The 21,962-nt window shown below is 46.4% G+C and overlaps 1 protein-coding gene across 9 annotated transcripts in view; it reads right to left on the reverse strand.

Moving 5' to 3' along the window:
* The window catches only part of SRGAP2 (SLIT-ROBO Rho GTPase activating protein 2), a 227,266-nt gene that overhangs the window by 205,016 nt on the left and 288 nt on the right, over window positions 1–21,962 (reverse strand). For all 9 annotated transcript variants that reach the window (XR_003522906.1, XM_027610048.2, XM_027610047.1 and 6 more), the window contains exon 2: window positions 19,725–20,333. Coding sequence is in view for 8 of the 9 variants with exons in the window: in XM_027610048.2 (XP_027465849.1) it covers window positions 19,725–19,791 (67 nt within the window). In the remaining variant the exon portion in view is untranslated. The remainder of the gene's footprint in view (window positions 1–19,724; window positions 20,334–21,962) is intronic.

The following is a 21,962-nucleotide window of genomic DNA, read 5'->3' on the forward strand; positions in this document are numbered from 1 at the left end:
GAGTTGTTTCCTGTGGACAAAAGTACAATGGTCGCCTTTAAGATCACCTGCTTGAAGGAAAACTGGTTTTAAGCTGATTAATAAACTCCATGCTTCCAGGTTCTCACACTTGGTAAGTCTTTTTCTAAAACACCCCAGAAAGATAAGAGGTGGGAAAATGACTCCCTGGGTTAATTGAGAAGGAATGTCATCCTTAGAAAGAAAAGTGGAGGGGCGGGCACCTGGTGCTCAGTCAGTTGAGCATCCAACTCTTAATCTCAGCTCAGGTCTTGATATCAGTTTCCTCAGTTCAAGCCCCGCATTGGGCTCCACACTGGGCACAGAAGCCCACTTGAAAAAAACATATAAAAGGAAAAATAAATAAAAAGAAAAAAAAAAAGCCCTGATAAGTACTGGCAGACACATGCCATTCTTTTGTACATTTTTGCAAGCAGATTTGATTTTCTTTACTCAAATTTATCCAATTTTGAAGTTTGCGATACCAAAACAGATCTATAGGGGCCTCCAATGTTCCATTCTCAGCTCTAAAATAAATTTCGTTTAACATTAGGTCAAGACACTTAGATTGCTGTAAATAAGAATGATTCTAGGTCATGATTAAGATGGCTTTTCAGGGGCGCATGGGTGGCTCAGTCGTTAAGCGTCTGCCTTCGGCTCGGGTCATGATCCCAGGGTCCTCGGATCGAGCCCCGCATCGGGCTCCCTGCTCAGCGGGAAGCCTGCTTCTCCCTCTCCCACTCCCCCTGCTTGTGTTCCCTCTCTCGCTGTCTCTGTCTGTCAAATAAATAAATAAAATCTTTAAAAAATAAATTAATTAATTAAAAAAAAGATGGCTTTTCAAACAATCAACGTCAGTATGTCACAATCACCTGCAAATGCCAGCACTGTGTTAAACACAAGTGATGGGTACCAAAGAAGTATAAAATAGAATTCCTGTCATCCACACCTAACAATCTAGAGACAGCTCTCAATTAATTTACCAACATAATATGTTACATAAGATTATTTGTAATTTCAAACACATTTCACCAGTTTCAGGTCTCAGGTGGGTAGAAAACCCACTCAGCCCGTAATGTAATTGAAATAGCGAGTGTGTGCAAATGAAACCTGATCTAGAAAACTGGGATAACACCAGAAATATCTAACGTGTGTGTGGTGCTTTGTTAGCGACTGAGTTTCTCATATACGTAAACATCACCATGACACTGGATACGGGGTATTTGGGAGAACAACGGTAATGCTGCCAATGGCTGAGGAAACTGAGGCACAGAAAGCCCAGAAACTGCTTCAAGGTTACAAGCTACAGTGGTAACAGGACTCCCAGGCTGTTCTTCCAACTCCAAATCCCATTCTCTATCCACTCGCGCCAAACTGAATGAGAAATAGGTGTGGAGTGTTTTGTTTTGCTTTGTTGTTTAAGGTATCTGAGAAAGAGGATATTTCATTTGAGAATGATGAGGAGGTAAAGGGAAACTTCTGGTGGTTCAAAAGGAGGCTTAGGGGCACTTTTAGAAGCTTTAGACCATGACAGCACTAGGGCTTTACTGCTTTCATTTCACTGTGAGCCTCACAGAGGTGCTGTTCCCCCTTTCAGGTTGTCTTTGCCGTTTCAAGTTCACCTGCCACGCTTAAAGCATATTGGAGGAGGGTGTTCCGTGTGGGTTTTAACTCATGAACAGGAATACGCCATCCAGAAGGGTTTGAGAAGAGTTTCTTGAACTAGGTAAGCACTGGAAGGAGGAGGGTGACAAAGACGATGGACTTGTGTATGAGCAAGACCGCCTGATGGAGAATGAGCGGAGTTGCCAGCCTAGGAAGACAGGCAAAGGCAGCTGGGGGCTGGGGGAGGGCACAGTTCTAGAAAAGAGTCCGTGGGGAAGAGTGTTTAGTTAGCCCTCACCCCTGCACCATCAGGCCAAGGCAGATGAAGGAGGGGGAGGCAGCAGGCATGACCCAGCTATGCATAAATATGGTCTCTCCCCCTCGGTGAGGGCCGACCGTTGAGAAGACATCTACAACGTTATCAGATGACCACACAAATAACCACACATCTGTGACTTCCACAAAAATCCCTCTAACTGAATAAAAGTGCAGGGTCTCATCCCTTCATCCAATAATCCAGTAAACATTTAGTATGTGCCAAGCACCACACTAGATGCCAGGAAAGCAAAGGTACAGAGAGACAGTCCCTGCCTTCAAGGAGCTCACAGTTTAGCAGGCGAGAAAGATGTACGAAACAATAAGTGCAAAATAGTCAACTGATATGAATTTCCTTAGTTCGGTACTGACTACAGCCCTGGCACAGTAGGCTTCCAGCATAAACAGAGCCCAGTGGATTCCCCAACATGCTCTACTTGGCAGACTTGCTATTTAGCATTTACCCATCCGTATACAGAGGCTCACACTAACACTTAGGCCAAATCTATGTTATTAATCACATATTTGCTGGCTAAGTCACTTTCCTGATGTCTACCCTGCCCAAGTCGCTGTTTTGTTTCCAAGGGGGAAGAATGTGTGTGCATAAATCTCGCCCATATTGTGTAAGAGCAACCTGAACTTGGGGTGGTGCTAGAAGGGTTCACCATAGCATGGCATGTCCCTTCAAGTACGGCCCAGAGAGAAACGGGTGATTCACTTTAACAAACATCCTTGAGTCGATGTTATGTAGGTTAAGTCCCATGAAAACAAACTCCAAGAGACTGTCCACCTTCTTCTGTCGCAGCAAATAAAATCTTAGTTTATATTCGTTCGGGCCGCGTCATTTACAAAGCATTTATGAAATGGTTACCTCATTTAATCAACACAGCAACCCTTAGTTATAAGTATTATACGGTCATCTTTCATCTGAAGATGCTGAGGCCAGGAGAGGTTAAGGAATTATGCAGGGCCATGCAATTAATGGCAAGGGTCAGAGCTGGGTCTGGCACTCAAGCCTTCAGACCTCCAGTTGGGTGTTTCGTTCTACCACATTGGGGCTTAAAATTCCCAAGCCAACCATCGGTAATCTCTGTTACTTAGAAAGAAAAAATAAAAAGGAGGACAATAATTCCTCCAGTCTCCTTGGATCCAACACACTGAATGACAGTAAATCACAGGCCATTCTGTTCAGAATAGAAATAACACCAAAAATTCAAAGCCTTTGGAGGTGATGATGGAATACATTCAGTTCTCTGCCAATATCTAAAATATATTTGCCTATAAATAGCTTTAGCTTGATCCCCTCTCAAGAAACAAATCCCACATCACAATCTCCAATCAAACTCTCTATCCAGGAGCCATCGCACCATCCCAAAGTTATTCAAATTAAGGCCATTAGCCACTCCTGCCTCCACACCTCGAAATGAAACAGCACCAGCACCACCCAGTCATGTTTTGCTGAACTCAGCCTCTCCCACACTCCCTGGGATGCTTTTAAAATAACTTGTTCATTAGCCAGCTCTCTGTCAACCATGGGAGCTAGGGGGGTGGAGGGGGTGGGGAGGGGCTTGAATCGACTTTTCTGTATTTCTCAGAGCAGGAGAGATGCTCATCAGCAGAGCAGAGAGGCTCAGAACTCAAATTTTTCCTTTCCTTGTTTAGCCAGGACTCATCCCCTGCAGGGTGTGGGGAAAGAAAATGGTATTAATTCTCAAACACAAACAGTGAGTCCCCTTGAAGGGGGGAACATTTCTCAAAACTGAAATGTAAAAAAGCTGCAAACGAGGTCAGGTATTTGGCATGTACACCGAGGTGCCATCTATCTCACAGTTTCTCTGCAACATTCCCAATATAGAAGAAAGGAAAATGACAGATTTAATGAAGGGGGGGTGTGTGGGGAAGGACTGGCACTGTCACTTACCTGATGAAATTCCTCCTTGAATGGAACTGTTACCTCAAACTCAGGAGTCTAAAATAACCCTCACTCTCTTGCCAAGCGCAGCATCTTCTCCTGATTCCCCACAACTATTTCTAGCTTCGCCACCAGCCTTCTCCCTGTGCCGGGAGCTAGGAACCTCAGGCCCACCTGACTCCCCCCTCGCCCCTGGTTCCCACACACACCTCTGCAGCTCAGCTCCCCGTCTTAGTAGTACGCCTGGACATTAGTGGGGTCAAGCACAGGCCAAGGGTAGAGGAACAAGCAGACTCTGGAGTCATACAGACCTGGGCTGGAGTCACCAGTCCCCTCGGACCGGGGCCTGAGCACAAGTTTCTAGTTCAGTTAATGGAGAATTGCGCTTCCCTCACTGGTGGCTCTACGAATTGGTCACATTTAGCAACATGCTCGCAGCACCCACCGCAGGGGCCCCACACAGACGAGCGTCCATTGTGTGGGCAGGCGCAGGCCCCTCTTGCCAGCCTGGAGCAAGCAGGGAGTCTCTCTGCAACACAACTGCCATCACCCCACGCCTCCATTAGACTGCCCCTATTGTCCTCCACGGCCTCAGCACAGAGCCACACTGGGGTGACCTTCAAGATCATCCCAAACCAGCCAGCCCCCATCCTCCTCTGCTCCAACCTGAGGCCACTCACTCAGCAAACATTTACCGGGTGCCGACCACAAGCCAACATGGTGCTGGATGCTGGGAACGTGAAATGAAAGACTGTCCGCCCTCAGGAACTCAAAAGCATCTTTCTGGTAGGGAGCGTGTTTCTGGCAAAAGGGGCTGGAGGTGGGTGTGAGGACGGACAAAACCATCCTTGTATTCTGGTGTAGGAAGTGATGCAGGACTGGTCAGCACGGTGGGGGCTGTGGGAAGGCCACTGAGGGAGGCGCACACCAACTCTGTTCTTCCCTCCTAGCCTGGAGTCAGCCAAAGCCTACTCCATCAGTCAAGGGCTTATTCATTCTGGCCCACACCTCTCCATCTCGGAATTCCTCAAGTTCTTATCAACATTACTCATTTTCAGTCATCCACTGGCTGATGTCATCTCTTGTGTTGCTGTGGGTTCGTTCTTTTTTTTTATTTCTTTTCGTATATGTTGGCTGTTTTCTCCACGGTTTATATGATTGTAAAGGATACAGACTAGAGTCTAGACACCTCTAAATCTCTCATGGAGCCTACATAATAATTACTTGTGGCATAGGTGATGTATTTGGAAATACTGACAATCACAAAATATGTATTCTTTTAACGATGACAAATGCCTGCTCCCCTCACTGCTAGGTCCTGGCTTCTGCAGGGGTTATCGCTGCTGTCCAACCCAAGATGAGAGAGAAGACCCCTCCCCTGGGCATCTCTGAAAATTTTTCAAAACACAGTTTGCTAAAATTGTAGTTTTAAGCCTTAGGAAATTTTTTCTAAGTGAAAGAAGTTCTCATCCCAGGTGGGACAGTGTTAATACCACTACAGCACGATGGAAGGTTCATCTTGCCCACAAATATGTGCAAACTCGACATGCACACTAATGTGACATTACAGATCAATGGGGAAAGAGATGGACCCTTTCGATAAGTGAAACTAGAACAAATGGTTAGCCATATGGAATATAAGATAAAGTCAGGTCCCTACCTCACCATTCACAAAAATAAATTTCTCATTTATTCAAGGCAGATATGTGAGAAACAAAACCTAAAAACCGTTAGAAGAAATACAGGCGAATATCCTTAAAATTTCAGGACAGGAAAGGATGTGTGTGTTTAAAAAAAAAAAAAAAAAAGTCCAAACAACAATAGAAGCTAGATAGATGTGAATATCTTACAATAAAACTTCTTATACATCAGAGAATCCAGTAAAAAGTGAAAAGATAAGCCAACTCTGGGAGAGGTATATGTAACCCATATCAGCAACAAAGGATGGGTAACCAAGATATATAAGATATATAGATAGATAGATAGATATACACACAGTAATTAGAAAAAGAAAAATAACCTAAAAGAGCCATCTCTAGATTACAGTTCAAGAACTACTCTAGGGAAGGTTCCAGCTCATCTTCTCCCAGAACGTAAAGGACAGAAACACAGTGAGATGGCATCTTATCCCACTTCTATATGTTTATATTTTATTACCATTTATAAATTTGTTATCATATTATTATCTCAATTTATCTACACAACAACCCTGGGATGTAGACAGAACATACAATGTAACATTTTATTGACAAGGAAATCGAGACTCAAGAAGGCAAATGATAAATTCAGGGACACATATCCAGCACTTCCTAGTGAGAAGCAAAACCTAGATTTTCCACCTTCTAATCCATAATCTTTCCATTAAAAAACACATAAAACTGCCTCCACTTAAAAAAAAAAAAAATACAGCTTCACACAAAAATCTATACACGAATGTTCATGGCGGCTTTATTCATAATAACCCCAAACTGGAAATAACCCAGCTGTCCTTCAATGGGTATATGGTTGTTAGCAAACCCATGTACATCCCTATCATGGGATTCTATCCAATAATAAAAAGGAAGGAACTAGGAATACACGCAACAACCTAGAGAATTACCCTGAGTGAGAAAAAGTCAGTCCTAAAAGGCTACTCTATGATTCCATGTATGATATTCTACAGTCATGAGAACTGTAGAATATAGTCATGAGAACAGATTGGTGGCTCCAGGAGTTAAGGACTAAGTACTAAGGGAGGTGGGATGAGGGGATAATGGGAGGAGACAGGACTACAAAAGATCAACATGAGCGATCCCAGTAGTAACGAGGCCGTTCGGTATTTTGACTGTATCAATGTTAATGTCAATGTCCTCACTGTGACACTGTACTATAGTTTTGAAAGATTTTAACCATTGGGGGAAACTAAGTAAAGGGTTTTGCAATCTATTATTTCTTCCAACTGCATATAAATGCGTAATTATCTCAAAATAAAATATTTCAAAAAAGAACAAAAATTTTTAAAAGGCCTAAAATCACCCTGCCCTGCTGTCACACCATTCAGAGGCTAAATGAGAGAAAGTATGGAAAGGCATTTCACAGACCGCCAAGTGCGCAGTCCACACTAGGTACAATCACCATCCTCCATCTCAACCAGCCTCGGCCACACCGCTCACTGTCAGACCATTCTCTCATCACCAGGCTTTCATACCCCTCCACTGTGGTCCTTCACTGTACTTGTGCAGTCTGTCCGTCCCTTTTAATACACTGAAGCTCCTTGAAAGCCAAAACCTTGTTCCGTGTCTCTATATGCTCACAACCTAGCACAAAACCAAGCACAGACTAGGGGCCAGGTAAACGGGTGCTGGTTGAAACTGGTGCATGATTTCCATGTTTAATACAAAGTATCCCAAGACTGGTAGAAGTGATGAGGTGAGGGGACTGGGAAGAACACCCTAGAAGCCTGAACCAACGCCTGGAGAGTTTCATCAAAGACCTCTTCCTTCCTCAAGCCCGAGAACCCAAATGCAGCGAAGGACCATACAGAGGGTGTGGCGGCAGCTGCAAAAATAGGAGTTCCATTCATCAGGCCTCCTTTTTTATCCTGTTTCAAGCTCTGCAAATGAAGGAACTGACCATTTATAGTTCGGGTCACTGGAACAAGATGGGAAGGTAGGCTGCAGTGTACTCTTCTGGAAAAGATTTTAAAGGTTAGCTGACAGCCCTTTTTCTGAAATGATTAGACTGAAGAATTGCCTGGGGGGGCAGAAGAATGTACTAAATGATCTGTCAAGATCTCTCAGGGACCTCACACTCTCTGCCTGGGCAAACATACTTGGTTCACGGGGTGGGGAGGGGGGCTCCCAAACTCTGAAAACAATGCTAGCTCCTTACTCCTCTTCCGAATAGTCCTTGAGCAAAAATAAAAAAGAAAAAGAAAAAGAAAAGAAAAAAAAGAAGAAAGAAAAAGAAAACAAAAAAAAAAAGAAGAAAGAAAGAAACACACATAAGCGGGTGCTTTGCTGCTCCCAATGTTATCAGATAATTTTTCAAATTCTTACTCAATTACATATCACGCTCTTATCTGCAATCTCCACAGGCCAGATAGGCCTGCTATCACATCGTGTCCACGGAGCCTACAGAACACAAGTATCCCTCCCAAGGAATTCCAACTCTCATAAACGTGACATCGTTTTACGTTAAGTTGTGTGTGAGAGAGAGAGAGAGAGAGAGAGAGAGAGAGAGACACGTGTATGTGTGTGTGTGTGTGTGTGTGTGTGTGTGTGTGTGTGTGTGTGTGTGTGTACACAGCTGTGCCCAAAAGCTCCTGGTCTTCTAGGAGCAGTCAGGAGGAGATGTGGGGCCACAGCAGGTTAAAAACTTGGGAGGTTTCTGTTTCTACCTAGATAATGATTAACTCTTTTTGCTGCTGAATACAGAAGAGCTGGCATTTTGGACTAGCAGTCCTGCTCCCCGGTCAAAAGAGCAAATAAGAGCTCACATGCACACATCTGACTCTTAGAAAGAAAGAAATGGGGGCACCTCGGTGGCTCAGTCATTGAGCGACTGCCTTCGGCTCAGGTCATGATCCCGGGGTCCTGGGATCGAGCTCCGCACCGGGCTCCAGCTCCGCACCGGGCTCCCTGCTCGGCGGGAAGCCTGCTCCCACTCCCCCTGCTTGTGTTCCCTCTCTCCCTGTGTCTCTGTCAAATAAATAAATAAAATCATTAAAAGAAAGAAAGAAAGAGAGAGAGAGAGAGAGGAAAGAAAGAAAAGAAAGAAAGAAAGAGAAAAAAAGAAAGAAAGAGAAGAAAGAAAGGAAGGAAGGAAGGAAGGAAGGAAGGAAGGAAGGAAGGAAGGAAGGAAGGAAGGAAGAAAGGAAGAAAGAAAGGAAGAAAGAAAGGAAGAAAGAAAAGGAAGTGGTACAAATCGGTTTCAGGTTTGGCAGTGGGAGTGCTACTGAAGTTTTAAGGAATACTAGGTGTTTTTAAATTGTGTCATTACCCACCTTAAAATATCCAGATCAAGAACCTCATTAATCAAAGCAACAGACACCATCTACCCAAAATGCTTCAATGTTTCACTGAAAATTGCTGACGGCAAAGAGCTGAGATAAGTTACATCACCACAAATCACTGAATAAATAAGAGAGATCAAGAGATATAGCACAGTCGACTCCAACAATGACTAACACACAGCCTATTAATGTCGTTTAAAGATAAAACTTTAAGCCAGGAGTAGGAGAGATGAGCAGGAAGAATCTATGGTAGCCATTCTCTGGTTTCTATCCCTCCCTCGGGACAATAATCAACATGGAAACGCTACGTGGCAACTCACTTTATAATAACCAGTTTTTGGTCCCAGGTCCTAAAAATGATGAAGCAAAGAACTAGTAATCCATCTTTCTACTTTCCCACTGAGGTGGTAATACCAAAGGTAGAAGGACTTGTCCAACATTATGCAGCTAGTCCTCCATTATCCTACAACCGTCCCTGCCTCCCTGTGAATGATCTTTTTCTAAGTGCCGTAATGATAAAAATATGAGCTGTCATTATTATTAACAGTACTCATTTAAAAACAGCAGACTGTTTCTTAGCCTATTCATTAGGTGAAAAGAAAACAAACACAAACGCGAAAACATTTCAACTCCATATTACAGCATACCTCATCACAATCCCCACACAAATCCCTTAGTTGACAAAGGGCCTACCCCATGAAGAGGGGTACAAGTGGCAAGACACCATCCTACATCCTCGGAGAGCCCGAGGTCACTTCCCCCATAGCCCAGATGTCTGTATGAACCCTAGTCCGGTTCCACATCCACATGGCCTCCCCCTAGTTTGTCCCAGCCCAGATGTCAGGGATTTAAAAGCCTCCCGTTTCCCTATTTCTTAAATCGTAACTAAAGACAATCACCCCACTTCCTTTTTCTTTCTGTCCTGTATGTGTGCATCAGCCAGGCAGACAGAGCAAGCTCTGGGACCGGGGAGAGCGAAGTTCAGAGAACATAGCGGGTTTCGTTCTTACAAGTGTGCCTGCTTAAGAGGGGCAAAACTGTCATCTTCAGTATCTTAAGTAAACAAGAATAAGAATAAGCATGAAAGCTGGGAGGGCGTTAGAAATTTTCTGATTCAAGCCCAAATTTCCTAGATGAGAAAACCAAGGGGGGGGGGGGGTCAGTTGGTGTGTCCCAGAAAGACTTTAGAACACGGCATGAACTCTTTTATGCATCATGATCCTAGGAAATGAGAACTATCGACTACAACAGTGTTAAATCACTTTGGGTTCATTCTCCATCTCCATCACTTAGCAGCTGTGTGCTTTGGAGTAACTTAGGTAGCCTCCCAGTGCCTTACCTGTGAAATGGGGACCATAAAAGCACCTACCTCGTAGGGCTGTTGGGAGATTCATGAGTTAATATATGTAAAGCACTTAGAGCTTAAACATAAAGAGCACTCAATAAATGCTAGCAACCATCATCTTCGTCAATTGTTAGCTAGGGCCAAGAATGACTGTCTCGGGTCTTTGAGACCTGAGGTGAGTTACCCCCCAAATCACAGTGGTAAATGGTAAAGCCAAACTAAAAGCCAAACTTTCTGCCTCCAAATGGCACTCTTTCCCTTGGAACCATTCTCCCTGCACAGAACCCTGTAGTTCAATTTGTGATGACCCAAAGGGAGTGTTGCTCCAAAATAGGTACCTCAGTCAAGATGCCTCCCCAAAGAGCAGCTTACTCATCCAACAAGTTCTGGCCCAATACCCTCCACCCCAATCAATCAATCAATAAAAACACAAGAGAAAGACGAGTGAAAAAGGGAGATCTCTAAAGGATCCTGATGTTTGGAGAAACTGTTGCCAACTCTTTAGAAACAGGATGTATTTCTTAAAGCGCATGGCATGGCATGTCTTGGCCAGCTCATGATCTTGGATCCCTTTGTTTTCTGTACCTTGTCTTCCTGTGGAGCCCTGGCTACCCAGACGCCCAGGGCTGGTGAGGTCATCCTCTACAGGGAGAGCACTCAGACCCTGCCCACCAAGCTGTGATTTGAAATGCAGGATCTGGGATCAGAGAGCAAAGACAAGGTCCCAACTTTCATAATGCCTCTCAGGTCACCTGCCCACTGATTAGTGCATCTTTAGAAGAAAAGGTTATTTTAAAAGACTGCCTTCTCGCTAACAGATGGCATCTTAAAATACACACACAGAAATGAAGGAGGAGCACTCCCCAGCTGTTTTTCCTTCCTCACAAATATAAATTTCAAGTTCAGAACCATTCATTCACAATGTATAAACAAGGTCAAGGCTACTGAATACCAAATGACTTGAAAATCAGAGGGGAGAGTCTCCCTGTTTCTCCCTTTGGACCTCTCCTCCCCATCTTCCATAGATCATACAGCTGCTTCGAAGCAGCCAACATCTCTCTCCAAACCCATGCTTCAAAAAAGTATCACAACAGTCCCTTTGCTGAGTCAACTCTGTTTTAAAATAGACCTCAACTTTCTCAACTTTCGACTTCAAATATCTGTTTAAAATGATAAATCCTGGACAAATGTAGAATTTGTTTTGCTTCAATTACAGAAAACCCTACTTTTGTTTTACGCTCTGCAATTTGAGAGTTAATATTTTTCTTGGTTTCCGAGGCAAGAAACATGACTGACGAAATTTGATCAACTCAATTAGAGCTCCAGGGCAGTGATTTTAAAGAGGGTAGAGGCGGGAGTAAATAAGGAAAAACACCCCCCCACCCGGGGGAGCCTCCAAGTGCTATACAGTATGTATCTGCCCTTCCATAATGACAGTCTTCACCATGTTTTGATCCACTCTGAATTTCAAACAACAGTAACATAAGAAGAAGCCTTTTTACTGGAGTAGCGGGAGAAAGGCAGAAGCATGGCAGGTCATATCCCACCTCAACTCAGAAACCGTTTGGTTCCATTTACAAGCATTTTTTAGTGCTTCTTTGTGCCAGAAGCTGGACACATGGCAGTGATTAAAAGGTCTGTTCCCAAGGTGCTCAGTGAGTTATAAATAAAAAGATGTAAACAAAGAGATTACAATGTAATAGAAGGAATGCAGTAATAGAAGCACCAGGACACTGCTGAGGAAATGCTCAGGGTGTGTTAATTAACCCTGTGCAGAAAGCAAGGGCAGATGTAGAGGAATCCCGCTCTGCATCCTGCACAGGATCACTGTGCAGAGAGAAGGGACAAGCAGGGAAGACTTCCTGGAGGTGGTGGCATCTGGGCTGGCTTTTAAAGGATGACTGAGCTTTCCAGGTTTGAGGAAAAGGATCCATTCCAAAGAGAGGACACAGCATGGATAAAGCAAGAATCATGAAATAATGTAATATGGTAAGGAAACTAACTAGGGGCAATTCAGCTTTGTGATGGTATAAAATTAAGCAGGGTAAGAGCAAAATGATGGGTATAAATAGTCTTCCATGCTATAATCTTAGCATAATAGTGTTTGTTTTTTTTTTTTAAATCACCTTGGTGGTATTGTATAAGATATATTGTCAAGATCAAAGTAAGAAACTATTTTTTAAAAATCATTTGCAGTAGTTCAGGTCATACACTTCTGCATTCATCATCATATTCGATAATGTTCACCAAGAGCCACCATTTAGGGCTACAATACTGTTCTAGACATGCTCCTACCCGAAGGGTCCCCTATAATAAGAGCTACGTATTTAGCATTTACAATTTGCCATACACTTGACACACATTCACAATAAACCAGCCAGGTAGGTCTTGCTATCTCTACGTCACAGGAGAGCATGCTTGGAGGAGAAGCTGAGTCACCTGAGCAAGGCCACAGGGCAAGGAGGTGACATTGACAAGGTTCCCACTGAGGGCCAGTCCCAAAGCCTGCGTTCTTTGGGTGGCACTACACAACTTCAAAACATTTGAAGTCTAGAAGACGACAGAAGGCTGAAAGCACATATTTAGAACTTAAGTGGTACAAGGTGAGTGCCATGTGAGTCATCCCAGAGAAAAGGGTCCTTTCTAGTCAAGAGTGACCAAGGAAGGCACCCAGCAGGGTGAGATTTCAGCAGGTGAAGCTGTGGAGCTGGGTGGGGAGAAAGCAGCACCCCAGGAACAGCACTCGGACTCAGACTCTCGTGATAGCCCCAGGTCCTAATTCCTGTCCCATCACTTACCAGCAGCAGCCCCTGGGCGAGGCACTGATTTGCCTGCACCTCAATTTATTCATCAACAAAATGGGACAAGAGCAATATATTCCTCCTAGGGTTAGTGTGAGGATTAGGGACAATCTATGTAAAGTATTTAGCATAAGTACATGGTAAGCCCCAAATAAACAGCAGAATGGTAGTTAATAGTAGATGTGTTTCAAGTATGGCAAATAGTCCAGACAGGCCTCCAGTCCTCTTACAGTAAAATGAAAGATATGGTTGATGATAAAATTGAGACTAAGATTGAGGACCAAGTGAATGTTCACCTGGGAAGCTGGTCTCTTCTCAGCAGGGAATCAATCATGAGAGGAAATAAGCCATATTCATGGCATTCTGAGCAGATCTCCCAGGGGAGCCCCCCAGCCCCACCCTCTGGCATCTGGCTCACTTGTGACCCTTTCAGAAGAAGTGTGAGGCCCTAGGGACTGGTTCAAGCAAGGTCTTTAGGAAAAACAGATACTGTCACTCGGAATCAACGCCTAATGTGTCCAAGATTTTTTTTCCTTTTCTCGTTCCCTCTATCCTGTACCTTCCCCCCACAAACACATAGTAATGGCTAAGGCACAATTATTAACCCAACTTCTCTAGGAGACTGTTTGTCTTTATTCACTAAGGCAATGAATAAATAAATAAATAAAATTTCCAGGAACCAATCTGGGTAGCTTGGTAGCTTGGATCACTATTTATTTAAATAGTTTTTAAATTTGGTAATACCTGGCTTTTACTTATTTTTAAGTTAATGTCATTTCTATAATGTGGTTATTATATTATTCATTTAATGACATTATAATGAAGACACTCTTGGTGATGACGGTTCTGCTCACTTATCTTGATTGTGATGATTTCATGGGTGACATATGTCAAAACTTACCTAATGTACACCTTAAACACGTGTGGTTTATTACATGTCAATTAAACCTCAATAAAGCTGTTAAAAAATACAATAAAAATTTAGTAATTCATGTAATTATTAAAAGGTCTAAAATTGTTATCCACATAGAATGTTCATATTATGAACATAAGTATATACTCATAATATGAACATATGAACATGTATATTTAAATCTTAACTCTTAAAAGATTTATCAGGACACAAGATTATGTAGAAATGCATACACAGGCTTGTAAAACTTGCCTGTAGCAGCAGTATTTGCAACAGCTAAAAGGTAGACACCACCCAAGCGTCCATGGAAAGATGAATGGATAACAAAATGTGGTACGCACATACAATAGCTTTTAAAAAGTAAGTAAAGTTCTGACAAAAGCTACCATATGGAGGAGACTTGAAGACTTAACGCTGAGTGAAATAAGCCAATCACAAAAGGACAAATACAGCATGATACTACTTATATGGGGTACCTAGAGCAGTCCAAGATACAGGGTTGGGGCAAATGGGAATTGTTTAATAGGGACAGAGTTCAACTTGACAAGATGCAGAGTTCTGGAGATGGATGGTAGTGCTCATTTGCACAATGGGTATGTTCTAACCGCCCCTGAACTGTCCACTAAAGCATGGTTCAGAGAGTGAATTTCACGCTGTATTTTCCCACCATGAAAGAGACAAAAGTTCCTACGCATTACTGTAAAATCAGTAAAGGTGTTATTTTGTAATTCTTAAAAATGTTTTTTAAGTGCTCTCGTTGATATTTCAATCAAACAATTTCTGAGGTGACTTTCCCAGATTCCCTAAAAGGCCAATTCTGTAGCTGACACCAAATTAAAACTGTTCCCTTGCATTTTACTACCAGCAGAGATCTACATATTGACTTCTTTTTCCCCTGCCACATGACCTAATACTTTCCTAACAAAGCCCTCGGAGGCCTGGGGTGGAAGGTAGGCACAATTCCCATGAAGAAAACGTCTCTTCCGGAAGAAGGGCTCCACAGGTACCACTGGCAGCCCATGTTTATCGGGAGTGAACAATGGGAACATATGAGTCAGGAGCTGGGCACCTGCTGATTGAAAAGGGTGTGGACCCTACGGATCAGGGCCGGGTCTGACTCTAAACTTCACAGCAGAGAAATGATTGGGCCTCGTCCTGGCTTCCAACCTGGGCAGTGCATGACGATGTGGTCATAACCACCAGATGGGCTTCTCCGAAGATATTTCTGTTCCCGTGCCCTAAGAGGATGCCTGAAATTGCAAGAGGGCTCTTCACAAACACGGTCTCGCCACTGCTGCTTTGCACAGCACACGGCATCCCCAGCTCCTTGCCCACCACCTTCCTCCTGGTCTTCCAACCCTGACATCCAGAGTGCTCCATTTTTCCCAGAGCTTCCTTTCCTTCCAGGAGTTCAGCTGACTGCAGAGTCCTATTTTCCCTGAGCAAGGGAAGAGACGCCTTCAATCATCTGGCAGGAAGATGATAGCATCTGCTTGGGGATTCCAAGGAGATGTTTTACTGCAGCTTTTCACAAACTGATTATATTTAAAGCTCCCTTGGGGAGTGGGGGCTGGGAGGAAAGAAGCTTCGGAGAAGACCTTTGTTGGCATGAGTGAAGAACCGCTCAGACCTCCCAGGGGAACAAGCTTGTTTAAATACCAGCAATCCACATCCCCAAGTGTGTGTGCACACACAATATGTGTGGAGTTTTAAATTTCATCTCCTGCTCGAAAAGGGTCCTAAAGGGTTAAACTGTTCCAGGCAAAGGCCTGAGGCTTTTCTATCAAAATGCTCCAGATGGAAATTACAGAATTTCACTTCTCAGCTCTGTGCTGCACACATACCGCCCTTCTAAGACATTAAAAAAAAAAAAAAAAAAAAAAAGGACAAGACCCCCAATGTTCTCAAGGAAGAAAATTTGACTGCCCAGCACAGTGCCACTCTGTTTCAGAGGATTCCTCCTGGAATATTTGCATTAACTGTCAATCTCAAGCTTTCTGGGGCACTAGAAAAACTCAAGGTATGGCGAGGGTAAAGGAAAGGGGGTCCTGAGTAAGGAGAGGGCGACAGCTAGCCAGGAAACTATGCAGTGATGCGAAGCCACCCAGATTATCACCTCCAGTAACCAGGCCTTGCACTCCACCACCTTGTGCTGCTCCAGTCTTGAAAGAAGCTCACAGGCAACCGGCCAAAAGGCCTCAGGTTATGACCATGAACCTGACCAGGGCTGGCAAGACTTTCCAGAGATTCATGTATATGAAAGCGTTTCATTAATTGGAAAGAGCCATGTAAAAGCATTAAGAATATTATTGCTTTCGAGTCAGACATTGAGAGGCATGAACTTTCAAAGGAATCTGAACACCCACAAACCAGAAACAATGATGGTTTTGAAGAAGGCGGCTACAGGGCAGGCGGACTAAGGAGGCACGCCCCTCATAAACGCACGCTGGGGGAGGGCTGGGGCTGGGGCCTCAGAAGCCCTTCCGGGCACATGCAAGCAGGTGGCATCAAGGGAGGCAAAAGCCACAGGTTAGACACGATACCGCAGAGTCCATTTCGAGTCCACTGGATTCAAACCATCTCTGACCGAAAAAGGCAAAACCCACGACGCCGGTCAGAGAATACAAAACAGCTGCCAACAATTAGACAGTTTACCTGTTCATTTTACAGAAAGGGAAACTGAGGTCTACAGGGTTTAAGATACCTTTCACCACTACTGGAGGAACCGAAACTAGAACTCAAGTTTCATTCCCAGACTTGTGCCCCATCGTGAAACAGCTGGTGCCTTGGGGGTGAATGGGCAGTGTGGCCTTATGGTTAGCCCAACGCTGCAGGAAGCCAGGCCCACTAAGAGGGGCGCAGACTGCACTACGGGTGAGCACACATACCACACCAAATGATTTTCATATATGCTCTGACTCCTCACAACCGCTCAGGAAATGCACAGTATTTTGCCTATTTTCCAGCTAGGAAACTAAGGCTCGGATAAGTCACGGAATTTGCCCAAGGGGCAAGGTGAGCAAGTGACTGAACTGAGATTTGAAAGCTGGGTCCCTTCAACTCAAAAACCTGTGCTCTTCACCACCAGACCAAAAGGGCAGTTTTTCTTTTTATCTTGGCATCTGTGAGAGAGGACCAGCAGCAGTACCAGTCCCATGTAACACATAAAGACCTGAAACTCGGAATTCTGACCGACAGCTTCTACCTAGCGGGGGAGCAGAGCCAACCTAGAACCCGGGTCCTTTGTCTCCAATCTCGATGCTCTTCCACGAAGAACCTGGGTTCTAGAACATAAGCTCTGTAAGAGAGGGGTCTTTGTCTTGTCCACTGCTCTGTCGCCAGCCCCTAGAACACACAGAAGGCACTAAATAAAGGGCTGACAAATAAGGGAATGGAGTCGAGCTGCCCGGGCTTGGCTGTGTGACCTTGGGAAGGCTTCTCACCCTCTCTAAGCCTGTTTCTTCATGCAGTGAATGCGGGGTAAAATAATATCTACCTTCCTGGTTGATGTGAGAATTAAACAAGACAACTCATATAAAGCACTTGGGACAGGCTGGAACATCATGAGCACCCAAACTGTCACCCATTACTATTATTACTACTGCTATTATTCATTGACAGATTTGGGCTTCTTACGGATTTCTTGTTTCCTATTCTGGTCAGATGATGTTTCATGGTAAGTAGGAAAAGAATAAAGCAGAGAATTGGAAGTCGGTAACCTCCTTCTCATTCCAACTACCACCACCTAGTTGTGTGACCTTGGACAAGCCTCTTAATTTCTCTGTACTCTCCTCCACTATAAAATGAGGGACTAAATCATTTAAATCAGTTTTTTATCAGGCACCTTCTCTGAGTAAGACATCATGCTCGGCCACCTATAAAATTCTATGATCCTGAAGACTGTCAGTGAAAATATCAGAGCAAAGCAAAACAGTCCCCTGCTTGCGGCAAGACTGAAGAGAAACCCCAAATAGCCAACTGCATTACATCATCTCAATGAGCAATGTTTGTAAATACACAAGTGTTCAATTCTGAGACACTCGTGAGAAATCTTTCACCAATAGGAATCAGCAGACAGGGTTCTATTAACACCTATCAGCCCTGAACCTTCCAAAAAATAAACATGTAAAATCACTTTGCACCTTAGTCAAATGATGTGCTTCTGGAGAGAAATCTGGGAAAGTCAAAGTTATTAACACTCCCTATGGCAACAGTTAAGAATAGGATATGTAAAAAAACAGGGTGACATATCTGGTTAAAATGGCAAGGGAGATTCCAGGAGCAGAACACAGTGCATCTGGACAGGACACAGGCCAGTGGCCGATTGTTTACAAAAACAGGCCCAGATTATGAACAGTGACAAGAGGCCAAGACCTCAATTATAACTCACAACCACACCTCTCCCAATCCCTGTTCAACTGAAGCTATCAATCAATCAACTCCCCCATCTCTGTAATAAACCCACCAATATTTGCAGCCAAGTGGAGAAAAGGTCCCTCAGGGCACCTCTAGCATTGACCAAGCTGATGACATTAAAAAGATCCTACAGGCAAAATGGGGACTTCAAACTGCATTCCAACCTTCCAAGAGATAAGGCAGCTGCCCATTTCAAGCTCTACACTATCCCCACCCCGGGCGATCATTAGAAGGGAGACATGGCCCTTCCCAAGTCCTCTATGATAGGAAAAGGTCTCCTTGCATTGGTGCAGGGAAAGAAGGAGGGGCCCCTCCCTCTGTACTCTGAAACAAAGGAAAACCCAGAGCTCCAACCATGTGGTGTAACATTCAAGGCCACCCACCTCTCCCACTCCCCAGCTTAAGTCTCAATGGGCTAAAGCACATGGCTCTTCCCAGTGGCTGCCCAGGAAGGGACGGTGCCTTGCACAAACACATCCTGGGGCTCTTTAACAGGCGGGAACCCTCCTATGGGAATGACTGGTTAAAAAAGGTTGTCTGGGAATGGGCTCTGATTCATGCACCAAGTCAGGTAGTCAACTAAATGTGCAGACAGGTCAGCTGGTTTCTTTAGCCACATTTTGCTTTACCCTTCACATTTTTGCAGACGGAACTGGGCCTTTAAAAGCAAGGCTTCTGGAGCAGAGGGTGACAACACAGAAGGGTTAAACAATTATGTCTTCCCATTCTCCAGAATCAGCACCACCCAGCAACCCTAACATCCCAACTCCATTCACGTTTAGGTGAGGGCGGAGACAGGGTGTGAAATGATCTTAATTCTTTTGGTTCCCTGATCTCTGATTGAATGCAAGGCAACCAGAGACCTGGTAGGTACAAGGTGCACCCAAGGTGGCCACAGACTTTCTGTGTCCGATGCCATAGCAAATGTCACCTTTTGATATAGTGCCTCAGGAAAAACCCCCACCTCTCCCAGGGCTCCCCAAATGGTATACCTTCTCAAGGCTGCCTTTCCCTACCTGGACTCCTCTTCAATCTCAGAAATAAATTCCCAAACACCTGTCAGATTTCAGTTGTCCTTCAAGGAAACCTGACCCAGACACCCAGAGGCAAATTGCCGCCTTTCTCTCTCCAAGAACCTCCCGCCCCTCCCCCCATCCTATCTAGCCTCGGGGGAGAGGGCTGCCAAAATCAGGGCCAGCCCTACAGAACAAACCTAAAGCCCACTCTGAAAATTCCTTTCCAGAGCCGGTGGCCCCTGGCACAGCCCATCCCTCGGAGGCTCAAACCCACCTATGAAACCACCCCTGGGCTCAGCCTGCCCCCACCTGCTCCACCCAAAGAAATGAACATCCTGCAAATCAGGGTGGAAATACATGCCTCAATGGTCCACAGAGCATATGCATTATGCTATTTTTCAAAGCCCTTACCTTTGACCTGAGTATCGTACTCTGCTATGATCTCCTTATCCTTTTTGAATTTGGCCGGAGACGTCATGTTTTCCTTCTTTCTTCCAAATTCAAATTGTGAATTGATAGATCCACGGGAAAAATCCAACCACCGAAATCAATACCTCCAAGACTGCTTCTCCCAAGAGCAGAAGGGGCCCCCCGCGGTGGTCTCCAGCGCTCCGGGGAGCGCGGGTTGCGGGCTGGGCAGAAGGCTACGGCGGGCACATGCAGACGGTGGGCGCTGGGGCCGGGCGCGGCGGCGGCTGGTTCCTGTGCTAGAGCCGGAGCCGCAGCCTCAGCATTAGCCGGGAGAACTGCAGCGCCCGGAGGCTGGCCTGGGGTCTGACATCAACGACAGAGGCAGGGAGTGGAAGTCCTTCCGCACAACATGGTGTGGGGGGTGCGGGGGTGTGGACGCGCCCAGCTGTGTCCCCGGGAGGGAGTGGGTGCGTAAAAGGGTGCCGGGGAGGGCTGGGCGTGCTTCGCGGTTTTTTGTTGCACAGGCTCGAAGATGCTGCAAATCAAATCCCAAACGGGAGCCGCAGCAGCGCAGACTGGATCGGAAGTCGTTTGCTCCGGTTCACTTGCCTGTAAATGCAGGGAAAAGGGGAGGGGGCGATCAGTCCCAGCGCAGATCCTAATCGCGGCGGGGGTGGGGTAGGGGACGTCGTTCCAAGCCCGGCCTGGGCCCATTCATCTCGGCCAAACACCGCCCGGCCGGCCCACAGAGCCCGGCGCGGCGAGGTGCGGAGGAAGGAAGCTCCCTCCGGGTTGTTTTAAGGCTGGAAGAAAACACTTCGGAGCAGCCGCCTGCGCGGGCTTCGGGTGGGGACTGCGGCGGGAACGCGGGGCTCCGGGCGGGGACTGCGGCACCTCGGCGGCCTCCGAGCCCCGCCAGCGCTGGGCAGCCGCCAGCCGAAGGCAGCACTCTCGGCAGTGGCTCCGACGCGGCCCCTGACCCCCGGCCGGGGCAACTCCCTGGACATCAAAAAGGATCAAAGCCAGGGAGGGACAAGCCACCCGGGCACAACTTTTCTTCCCCTCCCGCCCCTCCTCCCAGTTGTTTTGTTTTTGGTTACTAGCTTCTCTTGGCAGCAAAATGTTTCGGCGGGGTCGGCGGGGGGGGGGGGGGGGGGAGACCTGCAGGAAAAAGCCTGCTCTGCACGGGGCACATCCAGGAAAACAATGTGGTCGACAGAAGCAGGAAACGGGTTAGAAGCTAGGGTCGGAGTCGGGAAAACCCGGGGGCGGGGGACGGAAGGCAGCCACCGCCTCCCCCAAGCCAGGAACGAGAGTGACTCTCAAATGCCACCCCCGATATTTTTTGTCACCATTGCCCAGAGATCCCTGATACCGCACCCAGACCCAGGTTGGGGGAGGAGGGGGGGGGTCGGAAGGGTCGCAGTCCCGACTCCTCGCACCAGGAGGTGCCGGAGGAAATCCCGCCCCGGCCCAGGCCCGGGAGGCGGGAGGGAAGCAGCGGGAGCGCGGAGTCGGGAGTCTTGTTCCCCACCGTGCCGCAGCGGCTACCTTCCCTCCTTGGTCGCCCCTTACCCTTTCCTTGTCAGGAGGCGGCGGGGGGGGGGGGCGAGGGGGGGGCTCCCGCCGGTGTCTCCCACTTCCCGCGCCCGGAGGAAGAGGGAGCCCAGGCGGCGTGGTGGTTCAGGCGGGCAGGAAGCGGGGAGGGGGGTGTGAGGTGGGGTCCAGAGGCTGCACGGGAGCCGGAGTTAACTGGAGCCTCAGCACACGCTTGGGAGGTGGAGAGAGGGTACGGGGTGGGGGGGGGTGAGGAGACTACCGTGGGCCACGATGTTACATGAAACGTAAGGATGTTAGCAACTTGGGGGACCCGCTACCGGTCTGGGAACCGGGGTGCGTAAAAGGAGCCATTCCAGGCGGGCCGCGGGCTGGGACAGGGCAAGAGCCCCGGAAGCAGTGCGGAACAACTACCCTTCTGGGTCCTGGGCTGTAACCCGGCTGTCTGCCAGGGCTTGGAGATAGGGGCAGAAGGTAGCCGATGGTTACGGGTGATGCCAGCGACGGTTGCCCAAAAGTGGACGCAAGGCTGCCTGTGTGCAGAGGACTTGGGGAGGGGGCTGGGTGCGGGCTTCGCGGCGGCAGAGTCCCAGGGCAGAGTCCCAGGCTGTGCGGTGAAGGGCAGAGAGAGATGCAGTCCTGAGAAGTATTATGGGCTGTACTATAAGATTTGGAGAGGGT

This window comes from Zalophus californianus, chromosome 10 (genome assembly GCF_009762305.2).
Source record: "Zalophus californianus isolate mZalCal1 chromosome 10, mZalCal1.pri.v2, whole genome shotgun sequence".
In the NCBI taxonomy this organism is placed as follows: domain Eukaryota; kingdom Metazoa; phylum Chordata; class Mammalia; order Carnivora; family Otariidae; genus Zalophus; species Zalophus californianus.